The sequence below is a fragment of the Lutra lutra genome, chromosome 1 (assembly GCF_902655055.1).
Source record: "Lutra lutra chromosome 1, mLutLut1.2, whole genome shotgun sequence".
NCBI classification, from domain to species: domain Eukaryota; kingdom Metazoa; phylum Chordata; class Mammalia; order Carnivora; family Mustelidae; genus Lutra; species Lutra lutra.
In genome coordinates, this window is record NC_062278.1 from 8932014 (window position 1) to 8944350 (window position 12337).

Genomic DNA, 12337 nt, shown 5'->3' on the forward strand with positions numbered 1-12337 from the left:
AGGTCTCACACTGAAGCATTTTATTCCAACGGCACAGAATTCTGTCCAGTCTCCTGGGTAATCGGTCAAAACTTTTAGGTACAAACTTCATCAACTATTTCCACGAATCTAGCTACTTGTACTCCTAATTTAAATGGGCATAATGTATAACTAATGGGCAATAAGGTTCGTTCTCCTCTAAAACACATCTCACCGCACCTTCAAAGCTAGGAGTGCTGTGGTCTTATACCAGCTGGTTTTACAGGAAGTGATAAATGGGTGGGGTAGTTTCAGAAACTGCCTTCCACACGTTCCCAGAAAGGAGCAGCCACCTCAGGGATTTCCTGTTTCACTTTCTCAGCGCTGAGGTTGAAACATAGGGCTCTAGAGGGAGACAGACTTCCTGGCTCTGCTGAACTTGTAGAATGGGGTAAGCCCCTACTTCCTAAGGAGGTGGTAAGAAAGAAAAGGATTCGGGTAACGCACTTGGTGCCGTGCCTGGCCCCTGGTAAGCGCCCTAGCAGCAGGGATCGTGTTATCCCCACGCACACGTGCCACTCTCCCATCAACACCGCCTGCGGCTCTGGGTGTCCAACTGTTAGAGAGCCTGTGTGTTCTGCTTTGCTGTGGCTGCCCTTGGCAACCCCACCTCTCCCAGCACACTCCCTGCCCTCAGTGCAGTGACTAAGAGCTAAACACAGAGCACCACTTCCTCTGGGAGGAATGGAGTCAGAGCGTTGGCTCCAAAGTGGGGTGCAGAAGGGCCTCTGTTGGGAAGTAAAAAGAAGATACCCGAACTGTTAATCTTGTTCTTCCTCATGTTTCCAGACATTGGGGTGGGCACAGTCTACTTTTTTACTGATGGGTGCAGGATCAAAACTGTTATAGATCACAAAGGCGGCACGGAGATGATAAGTTGCTATGACCCTAAGATACACTTACAGTCGGTATTCCCATTTTATAGCTGAGAAGGCTGAGGCACAAAGTTTTGCTCTAGCTAGTATGTGGGGAAGCTGAGGCACACCCAGGCAAGTTGGCTTTGGAACTTACACTGTCAACTGCTGTGGTATCGCTAACGAAAGACTTAGAGGTACATCATGTTTATAAGACTTCGTCGGTGTTCTAGGAGAAACATAGGGATGTTGTTGAATCCCTGTCTTTTAAAGATTTCTATTTAATAAATAAGGATTAAATGACATACGGTATTTTCAGAAACCATTAAGCTGTTTTAGATACGGGGGAGAAAAAAAATGAAAAACAAAATTTGTAAATCTAGGTACAGATACAAGAACTACCTTCCGCAGCATAATAGCTAATGACATTGTTAGTTTTGTTGTAAATTTTGATATATGAACACATGCACCCACCTTGGTGTTAACTATTCATCAGCAGATGGCTATTTCCTCACAATCTGAATTACAGCTCACTCACAGTGTAAATTACGCAGGAGTTAGAAGTCTACACTTCAATATTTAAAATTTCAGTGACCAAACTTGCACATGTTTTTAAAGATATCCCCTTAGGTGTAAAAAACCATAATTTTCACACACATTTGGATGAATACCCATGTTTCCAGTGGTGCTTTTTTTTTTTTTTCTCTTCAGCCCTTATTTAGGTAATCAGGCGGTTATGTGCTCCCCAGATCCTAGACCAGGGCTAATGATGCGAGCTGCTTTGGCAATGCACACAGACTATTAAGTAGAAGGATGTTAGGAGGAACTTAATGTTGGTTGCATTCCAGAACACCCTGGTTTACAGAAAGGATGGACCTGAGAGCACACATTAGGCCTCGTATGCACCCTCCGGGCGGGAATGAGACTCCACGCAGTGCTCTGGAGGCTGAAAGGGGGACATGAGGTAGGCAAGTCTGGAAGGCAAAGCACGCTTGCTGGCAGAGTGGAGGCTCCCACAGCAGAGCAGGGGCGCCAAGCCAGGACTCTGAATAGGGTAACTGGCAGAAAGACAGAGAGGCTGGGAAAGAGTGGGGTGACCTGCTGCCAGGCGAGAGGAGTCTGTGCTGAGAAAGGGATTATTTTAATGAAAAGGGATGTCTACAAAGTGGGAAAAAGATCCCAGAAAGGACAGTATATGAGGGAAGAGTCCAAAGGGTCAGTTTCTTAACTGTAGCTTAAGGCATTAAAGGCTCCACAATGGAAAGTGCTGGCAAAGCAATTAATTGTACATAACTAAGGTTCCAGCTGTTAGAGTTTTGAAAACCATGTATTTCTTTCGAAGCTGGATGCACTGTGATTTTCTCATGTGATTTTAGAAAAAAAGTTCATTTATCATCTCTGTACCCAATGTGGGGCTTGAACTCCTATAACCCCGAGATCAAGAGTCACATGCTCCACCGACTGAGCCAGCCAGGTGCCCCTTAACATGTGACTTTTTTTAAAAAAAGATTTTATTTATTTGAGAGAGAGAATGTATTCAAGAGTCGGGGGGGGGGGGGAGGGGAGGCAGACGGGGAGGGAGACGGAAAGAATCCCAAGCAGACTCTGCTCTGAGTATGAAGCCCGACCTGGGGCTTGAACTCATAACCCTGAGATCATGATCTGAGCTGAAATAGATGCTTAACCAACTGAGCCACCTACCATGTGCTTTTAATGGGCAAGAGTTAAATACACTCTGGTATCTTCAAGCCCTCAGCACTGCTGAAGCTAATGGTAATGGCAATTATTATTTTCAGAAAATAACATACTTTGGTTTTAAAATATGGTACGAAAATAAATGCTTTAAAGGATATGAGTGAAAGGTTAAAAGTAATATTCAACAAGTGTAAACTTTAAGGGAAATATACTGACAGCCCATATATCTACATCGACAAAGAAAACAACTGATTACCTTCACACTTCATATTACAAATTTTGTGCTAGCATCAGATGATATATTATTTTATTTTCTTTACATAAATTGAGGAAGAAACATACAATCAGATCCAAATATATTACAAGGCATTTAGGGAGGTGTGTTTTGTTGCCCCACAGAAAATTATCTGAAATCGACCTTCAAAATTGAAATAAACTTATTTAAAAGCACTATCCCGGCTCTTTTCTTGTTTAGGATAAATCCTGGTTTTCACAGCGGTATCAGTAAACGGATTTGAAATTCTGTCTTACGTGGTTAACATTCCAGATGTTCCAAAAAATCATACTCAACACATTCTTCTAGTTGTTTCAAGACCCTTGGGCTATCTGTAACAGGAAACTCCAAGACCGGAGGTCCTTGGGTATCAGCAGGCAGTTTACTCTGGGTTTTAAAAGCACAACTGAGAGTCTGGAAGAATGGCACCAGTTGCCTGATGCTGGAAACAGAATGCTGGCGCAGAAGGGGGAATTCATTCTTCATGGTGATCTCATCAGAGCTGCCAATTTCCTGCAAAAAAAAAAAAAAAACACCACCCAATCCCGTAAAGATGATACGGCTTTGCTAAGGGTTAGAGATGCAAGTGAGGTACATGCGGGCTACAGACCTAAGCAGTGGGTTCTTTAGGAACATTCACTACCAGTACTCAGTGGCAGTTTCCAAATGAACTCAAATGCTGGTCTTCAACTGACATTTTCCACCCCAGCCCCTGCCCGTGCCCTCTCCAGCCAGGCTCCAAACATTTTTCCTGCAGGCCTATCCTTAGCATAATAAAGGTACTCTGTGTATAAAACTTCCACAGAACCTGATCCTGTCATCCAGGATGCTTACCTTGGCAACTGGGATGAGAAAGTGACATAAAAATGAGAAAGTAAAGATGGGATTTCTACCACCTCCAAGTTTTAACACTTGGATCAAAGAACTTTAGAAAATTATTCAAAGTCATTCAAGTCAAGCAGCGCGTGAAGGACTTCTCTCGCTGCCTAGATTCGTCCCTTCTGCCACAAATATAAATTGCAAAAAGGAAGACATTTACCCCATATTTTAGTTTTAGAAGTTCCAGAATCCTAACGGTGTGGGGTTTGCATTCTTGGTGACTCTCCTCGAGATCCGACAGGAAGGCAGGGCCCTCTGTGTCCACTTCTGGAACAAATGCCCACCTGTAACTGGACAAAAAAAACAAAACAAAACCTGACATCATGCTCAGAGCCAACTTCAAAAGGAGTTTTAAACAGTTTTCTCGAGATACAACTCACACACCATACGATTCACCCCCCTGAAGTGTATAATTTAGTAGCCTTTCATTTATTTGCAGAATTGTCTATCCATCACCATAATCAACTTCAGGATGTTTTCATCACCTCACGAAGAAGCCCTGCTCCCTTACCTATCAGCCCTCCATCCCTTACGCCCCCTTCATCTAGGCCACCACCCATCTATTTTCTGTCTCTGCATATTTTCTTACTGGGGACAGTCATATAAACAGAATCACAGAACACGTGGTTCTTTGTGACTGCTGTCTTTCACTTCCCATGATGCTGCCAAAGTCCGTCCATGCTGCAAGGACACGTCGTACTTCATCTCTTTTTATTGCTGAGTATTTCATTGTATGAATACTTATACATCGATGGACTTAAGATTTTCTCCACTTTTTGCTTATTACGAATAATGCTGCCATGCATACTCATATATATCAGAACTCACTTAAAAAAAAAAATCTTTCTTCCTTACAGCAGGTTTAGGTTCACAACACAATTGCCTGGAAAGTCCAAAGATTCGGAACTAGCAACAACCCCCAACAGCCTCCACCAGAATGGTATGTCTGTAACCATTGGGGAACTGACATTGACTCGTCATTATCACCCCAAGTCCCCAGTTCAACTTAGGCCTCACTCTTGGTGGTGTGCATTCTATGGGTGTAGATAAATGTACCATGACACGCAGCCACTGTTAGAGTATCAAATAAAGTAGTTTCCCAGTCCTAAAAATCATCTGTGTTCTGATTCCCTCTCTCGTAACCCTTGACCACCTTTTCACTGTCTCCATAGTTTGCCTTTTCCAGAATGTCACAGAGTTGGAATCCTACAGTCTACAGCCATTTCAGATTGGCTTCTTTCACTCTGTAGTCTGCTGTAAAGAAGAATCCACATTGTAACCACAAACATTTCTACATGATTACTCTCTCTAGGGGGATAGGACAGAGAGAAGTGGCATCTGGGGCCAGGCATGAAATTAACCATATGAGCAGCTGTGTTAAGCCCACAGGAAATGTAAGCCAACAGCGGCAAAGTGAGCTGGAGACAGTGTTCCATTTGTTTAATTAGAAACAAACGGATAATGAAATCTACACAAATGCAGGGAGGACCACCAGTCCCGGACTCTTGTTTTATAAACACTCAGTAGCGAAACCCCGTGAACAACCACCCCCCCCCACACTGCCCGAAACCCATCCAAATTCAGGAAACCGCAGGTGTTGCGAGCACTCTGAAACCTGGTCTTCTCGTCGGCCACTAGAAACCACTACCGGGGCTTCCCATACATGGGTCACAACAAAGTAAAAGTGCTGACAAGGAAAGTCACCATTTCAAAGAGGACACATGGTCTTATCTGACTTACATTTGAAATAACGGCATCTTGTCAGGTGGAAAAGAAAGTGCTGTGTCCAGGAATTTGCAAGCTGATAAATATAAGACCAGTTCACTCGGGGGTATCTCCCCCACGGAGGGCCCATTTCCATCGGCAATTTTCATTCTGTTGATTTTATTGCTGTTTCTATAAATTTGCAAAGAAACTCTTGTTACAAATTTGTTCGCATACGCTGTAGTCCATCTGGCTGTGCAAGGTCCATAAGGAGCCTTTTTCGTTTAAGAAATGGTCAAATAGCTGGTCCCTTCCCAAGTACTTCGAGAAAATAACACGGAGTGTTAGATAACCGTGCATCACAAAGTGATGTGCACCACTCACGGATGCACACAGACCCTCGCACAACTCACCTCAACGATTCATCATCGTCTCTCAGATCTTCTTCAAGCTGTATGAATATCTGAATCTTCAAAAGAAAACATAAATACAATTTACTATTTGAGAGCGATGAAACCGAGCTTGATGTTTAGAATGTATATGGCCGGGGCGCCTGGGTGGCTCAGTCAGTTAAGCATCTGCCTTCGGCTCAGGTCATGATCCCAGGGTTCTGGGATCGAGCCCCGAGTTGGGCTCCCTGCTCAGCAGAGTGCCTGGTTCTGCCTCTGCCCACTGTTCTCCCTGCTTATGCTCGCTCTCTTCATCTCTCTTTCTGACAAATAAGTAAAATTAAAAAACAAAAAAGTAACAAAGCAAAAAAATCAGCAACATGAGAAGACAACCTACAGAGAGGGGGAAAATATTTACAAACCAAATATCTGATAAGAGGTCAACATAAAAATATATTTAAAAAGTCATACAACTCAATAACAAAAAAATCAAATAATTCTCAATAACAAAAAAATCAAATAATTTAATGTAAAAATGGGCAAAGGGCTTGAATAGACATTTTTCCAAAGAAGGTATCATGGCGCACAGGTCCATGAAAAGATGCTCTGCATTATTAACCATCAGGGAAATGCAAGACAAACAAACAAACAAAACCCCAGTGAGATATCACCTCACACCTGTCAGAACGGCTACCATCAGAAAGACAAGAAACAACAAGTGTTGGTGAGGATGTGGAGAAAAAGAACACTTGTGTACTGTGGGCGGGAATGTGAACTGGTGTAACCGCATGGGAAGGAGGTTCCTCAAAAAATTAAAAATGGAACTATGCTATGATCCTGCAATTACACTTCTGGGAATGTATCAGAAGGAAAGGCAAACACCGTGTTGACAAGATATCTGCATCCTCATGTTCACTGCAGTGTCAGTTATGAGACATGGGGAAAATCCAAGTGTCTACTGATGGATGAATGGATAAAGAAAATGTTGTAGATTATTGAGTAGAATATCGTTCAGCTATAAAAAAGGAGGAAATCCTGCTGTTTGGAACCACATGGATGAGCCTTGACAACATTATAATAAGTGAAATATATCAGACAAAGATAAATACTGCATAATCTAATTTATATGTGGAATCTTAAAAACAAACACACCAAATTCATAGAAAAAGAGATCAGATTTGAGCTTATCAAAGGCAGGTGTGGGGGAGGGGAAATGGGATGAAGGTGGTCGAAAAGTACAAACTTTCATTTTAAGATGAGTTAAGTACCAGGGCATCATATCCAACATGACAACAATAGTTAAATTGCCGTAGGGTATATATAAAATCATTAAAAGTAAATCTTAAGAGTTCTTATCATAAGGAAGAAACATGTTTTTCTTTTCCTCTTTTTATATCTATGAGATGATCGATGTTAGCTAAACTTACAGTGGTCATCATTTCACCATATATGTTAGTCAAATCACTTTGTACACCTTAAGGTTATATATTACTGTACGTCAACTATATCTTGGTAAAACTGGAAAAAAACAGTTTAAAAAACAGCAAATAGGGACGCCTGGGTGGCTCAGTTGGTTAAGCAGCTGCCTTCGGCTCAGGTCATGATCCCAGCGTCCTGGGATCGAGTCCTGCATCGGGCTCCTTGCTCGGCGGGGAGCCTGCTTCTCCCTCTGCCTCTGCCTGCCATTCTGTCTGCCTGTGCTCGCTCTCTCTCCCTCTCTCTCCGACAAATAAATAATAAATAAAATCTTTAAAAAAAAAAAAAACAACAAAAAAAAACAGCAAATAATATCAAACAATTTAAATCAGTGGAAATAAGCTGATGGTTAAAAGATCAAATATGATTACAGAAGATAAAATATTCTCTATTTAACTAAAACCTATGTGCTACCAACTTGAACATTTTCATATGAAGTTAGATATATATGAAATAGTGCATTGTTCCTGAAAGAGAATTTTGAAAATATTCCTAAATATGTGTTCAGAATCTTAGAACATGTCTTTATGACTAATTTATAATTAAATGTGAGTAAGGAAGAACTAAAATGTGTGGTGTAATTCAGAAATGCTGCTCTTAAAAGCCTACCCACAAACTTACAATGCTTTCTGAGATTAATGGTTGTTAATAGCCTTCCAAACGGCATTAAGCTTTTAATCTTAAATATTTTTTTTGAAGATTTTATTTATTTGACGGAGAGAGAGAGAGCTCAAGCAGGGGGAAAGGCAGGCAAAGGGAGAGGGAGAAGCAGACTTCCCGCTGAGCTGCGGGGCTCCATCCCAGGACCCCGGGATCATGACCTGAGCCAAAGGCAGATGCTCAATGGACTAAGCCACCCTCAACCTTAAATATTTCCCTATAAGATTTGGCTTCAAAGAAACTCACAACATAGACACAGTGAGCCTGTTATGGAAATCTATTATCGGTGAATGTGAACATCTGGCCAGGAAGTTCTTCGACGGAAATATGAGGGATTTAGGAAGGATAATTTTTCATTAGGAATCTTTAGTTATGTGAATTCGTGGTATGGTATGGTATGGTAGGTCAAGGTATGTGATGGTAACATTTCCAGTCATGGGTGTAAACTCTGTAATTTAGAACTTAAAGGATTAATCTGCAGATTATGTAAATAACGTCACCATAAATTACAGTTCACACCAGTAGCTCAGAGACATGATGACCTGACGTCTTCCCTCTAATTTGCTTTTGACTTCACTTGAGATGGCCCCTCCAACCAGATACTGGGAGGGCAAGCATTACCAGAAGATGATCTGACCCTCTTTTCGCCCTAGAGGCACTAGATCTGAAAGACTTTGCCTAGGAACTTTCCTTACCATGGAAGCAGGAAGGTAGTAACTTACAGAGCTTTTTATGTTTCTTGAATTTTACCTTCTTGACCTGTCCAATGGTGGTCAGTTAGTATCGTGTACATAGTTACTCACTGTGCCTTAAAGTTTTATACTCTTCTTATACAAACTACAAAATTTCCCAGGGATGCATTAAATGGCTTTGTCTCAAAACAAATTCCCTATTTAACCTATTTAAGAGCTGATGATGTGCTACCAGCTTGGTTGAAAATTTTGTAGATAAAATTAAGATATAAATGAAATAGTAGATTAATCCTGAAAAAAAGCAAAAAACAAAACAAAACAAAACAAAAAACGCTTCAGCCCCGCTTCCAAGAGTAAAATATTTGTACTTACTAATTCAGAGACCATTATGGGCCACAGTGAAGTCAGATGTTGGGGAGATATTCTTAGCAGCAAAACTCTGAAAAAAAGAAACATCTGAGCAGCAACTATGGATGTCTGTCCAACTCTGAGATTGTCTGTCAGGCGTTCTAAGGAAAGAAGATTTTCAAGATGTCACACAAATATGCAGTTTGAGGTTTCTCACTAGACAAAGAAAAAAAACCAAAACTGTATTTGTTTCGACGTTTAACAACTATGTAGCCTAAGAAATGGTTGCTGGGAGAATGTTTCTGCCCTGCGCGTTTACCACCAGCCCTCTACTTTATGAAGTGAAGCGGTTCATGGTAAGGGGAGTCAAACAACTGGCGCTTCTGCCCCTGCCACAGCTGACCAGAAAGACATCAACCTCTGACTTAGCTTGGAAATCCACCGGATGACCAATGACCACTAAATGCTCTTCTGAGAATATGAAATATAAGACAAAAGAACCCCAGACGGTCCTTGGTGAGTGATGGTGTTGTAGAATCAGACGCTGGCTGGCCACTGACACCCTATCTGGGAGTGAGGAGTGAGAAGTGGAGCGAGTGAATGAAAGGGAGAGGTATTCAGTGAAGTTGGTATTTCATGGCCAAGACTTTTTAAAAAACTTTAATTGCTGTAGGGAAAGAAGGTGTGAGTTCCTCTAGCTCCTAACAGTCTTCCTCACTTCTCTACGGAAGTAATTGTTTGCAGAATGTGATTCCCCCCCCCCCCATAATAATTTAAGGTTTCTTAGGAATATGAAAAAATTGCTATAGCAAACAGCTGAACTTCTGTCATGCTAGTTAAGATTAAACTTCTATTTATCTAAGCTAGCTTAAATAGGTTTTTACGTCTTGCTTTTAAAAATACTCTTGGGGCGCCTGGGTGGCTCAGTTGGTTGAGCGATTGCCTTTGGCTCAGGTCATGATCCCGGACTTCCAGGATCGAGTCCCACATCAGGCTCCCAGCTCTTTGGGGAGTCTGCTTCTCCTTCTGATCTTCTCCTCTCTCATGCTCTCTCTCACTCATTCTCTCTCAAATAAACAAATAAAAAAAAAAAATACTTTTGACTTGGGCACCTGGGTGGCTCAGTGGGTTAAAGCCTCTGCCTTTGGCTCAGGTCGAGCCCCGCACGGGCTCTCTGCTCAGCAGGGAGCCTGCTTCTACCTCTCTCTGCCTGCTTCTCTGCCTACTTGTGATCTCTGTCTGTCAAATCAATAAATAAAATCTTAAAAAAAAAAAAAAGAATACTCTTGGCCGGGGTGCCTGGCTGGCTCAGGCAGTCCAGTATGTGACTCTTGACCTCAGGGTTTTAAGTTCAAGCCTACTGGGGGTGGGGATTACTTAAATAGAAAGAAAAAAATACTCTTGACCAAATGAAGGATCAAGCATAACTCAGACACTTGACAGGTATGTTGGCATTTTTTGCTTTTAAAATTCTTTTTAAATAATCTCTACGCCCAACATGGGTCTTGAACTCAAGATCCCAAGATCAAGAGTTGCACATTTTACTGGCTCAGTCAGTAGAATTTTCTAAAGAGTGGCATTTTTAAGATTTTATTTATTTATTTATATGACAGAGAGAGAAATCACAAGTAGGCAAACAGGCAGGCAGTGTGGGGAGTGGGGAGCAGGCTCCCTGCTGAGCAGAGAGCCCGATGCGGGGCTCGATCCCAGGACCCTGAGATCATGACCCAAGCCGAAGGTGGAAGCTCAATCCACTGAGCCACCCAGGCGCCCCAAGAGTGGCATTTTTAAAGAGTGCTTTGGGTTTCTGGTTCTGGATGAGATGGAAGAAACAGATTACATCCTATTTCTCTAATAGCAATTAAAAAAAAATAACCTGGAACAAAAATACATAAACTGCATCAGAAAACTGAAAAGCGAAGGAAAGGTGACAGGACCGGCTAGGATCCGGGGACTTAAGCAATGACCTGAAGGTGAGTTCCCGAGGGTTTTTAATTTTTTATTTTATTCTGGCCTGGACACCTGAGGAGATGGTAAGCTGGAACACCAAAGTTTCGACCTGAATGAGAAAAGGCATCAAGAGACACAAATACAGAGATGGTAACAGAAGTTTATCAGGAAAGGATTTTAAAAAGATGTGGTCTAAAAATATTCCAATAATCAATTATGGACATTTGAAACAAATAGAAAATGTTAGCAAAGAAATAGGAGAAACAAAGAAGAGCCAGATGGAAATTTTAGAACTAAAAAGTAAAAGAAAATCACTTTTTTTTTTTTAAGATTTTATTTATTTATTTGACAGAGATCACCAGTAGGCAGAGAGGCAGGCAGAGAGAGACGGGGAAGCAGGCTTCCCACTGAGCAGAGAGCCGGATGTGGGAAGCAGGCTTCCCACAGACCCGGATGTGGGGCTTGATCCCAGGACCCTGAGATCATGACCTGAGCTGAAGGCAGAGGCTTCAACCCACTGAGCCACCCAGGCGCCCCAAATAAAATCACTTTAATAGAAAAACCCTCAGTGGTGGGCTCAACAGCACACTGGAGATGACAGAGGAAAGAGGGAAGTCGAAGACAGAATCTGTGGAAATTACTGAAACTGAACAAAAGAAAGAAAAAAAAAGTGAGGGGGGTTAGACGAGCAGGCTCAGGGACCAGTGGGACAACAAAAGATCTAATGTTTCAGTCACTGGAGTCTCAGAAAGAGGAAAAAGGGTATAGGCTGGGAAAATATTTGAAGAAATAATGTCCGAAAACATTCCAAATTTGGTAAAAGATGTACATCTACAGATATAAGAAGCTGAGTGAACTCTAGGAAGGATAAAACCAAAGAAATTATGTAACATTCAGTTACATAATAAAACGTGAAAAAGTAAAGATAAAGTCTTGATAGTGGTCAGAGGGAAATGATACATTACAGTAGTCCCCTCCATCCCCATCTTATCCATGGTCCTGCTTTCTGAGGTTGACCTTGGTTGACTGCCGAAGCAGATGACCCTCCCTCTGACCTATCGTCAGGGGGTCAGTACTGGCCTCACACTAAACATCACATGCCTATGTCATTCACCTCACTTTATCTCACCACATGGCCACCCTTCTGATAATTTGAGGGAGAGAGAGATGACATTCATGCAACTTTCACTATAGTATACTGTAATAATTGTTGTATTATATGTGCCTGATTTATGAATTAAATTAACCACAGGCATGTATGTACAGCAAAAAGCATAGTACATGTAGTATTTGGTACTGTCCATGGTTTCAAGCATCCACTAGTGGTCTTGGAATGTACCCCCTGTAGAAAAGGGGGGCTACTGTAACTAAAAAGGAACAATAATTTGAATGAGAGAC

At 41.8% G+C, this 12337-nt stretch overlaps 1 protein-coding gene across 6 annotated transcripts in view; it reads right to left on the reverse strand.

Moving 5' to 3' along the window:
- Positions 1-2857: 2857 nt before the first annotated feature.
- The window catches only part of DOP1B (DOP1 leucine zipper like protein B), a 107123-nt gene continuing 97643 nt past the window's right edge, over positions 2858-12337 (reverse strand). For 4 of the 6 annotated variants that reach the window (XM_047720135.1, XM_047720152.1, XM_047720142.1 and 1 more), the window contains 5 exons: positions 9014-9150; positions 5838-5893; positions 5461-5616; positions 3881-4010; positions 2858-3354 (listed from right to left, as the gene is read on the reverse strand). In XM_047720135.1, the coding sequence (XP_047576091.1) occupies positions 3103-3354; positions 3881-4010; positions 5461-5616; positions 5838-5893; positions 9014-9150 (731 nt within the window). In that variant the 3' untranslated portion in view covers positions 2858-3102. Of the gene's footprint in view, positions 3355-3675; positions 3684-3880; positions 4011-5460; positions 5617-5837; positions 5894-9013; positions 9151-12337 lie in introns of those variants that run through there. The other 2 variants (XM_047720160.1, XR_007125663.1) reach the window with 2 other exon arrangements.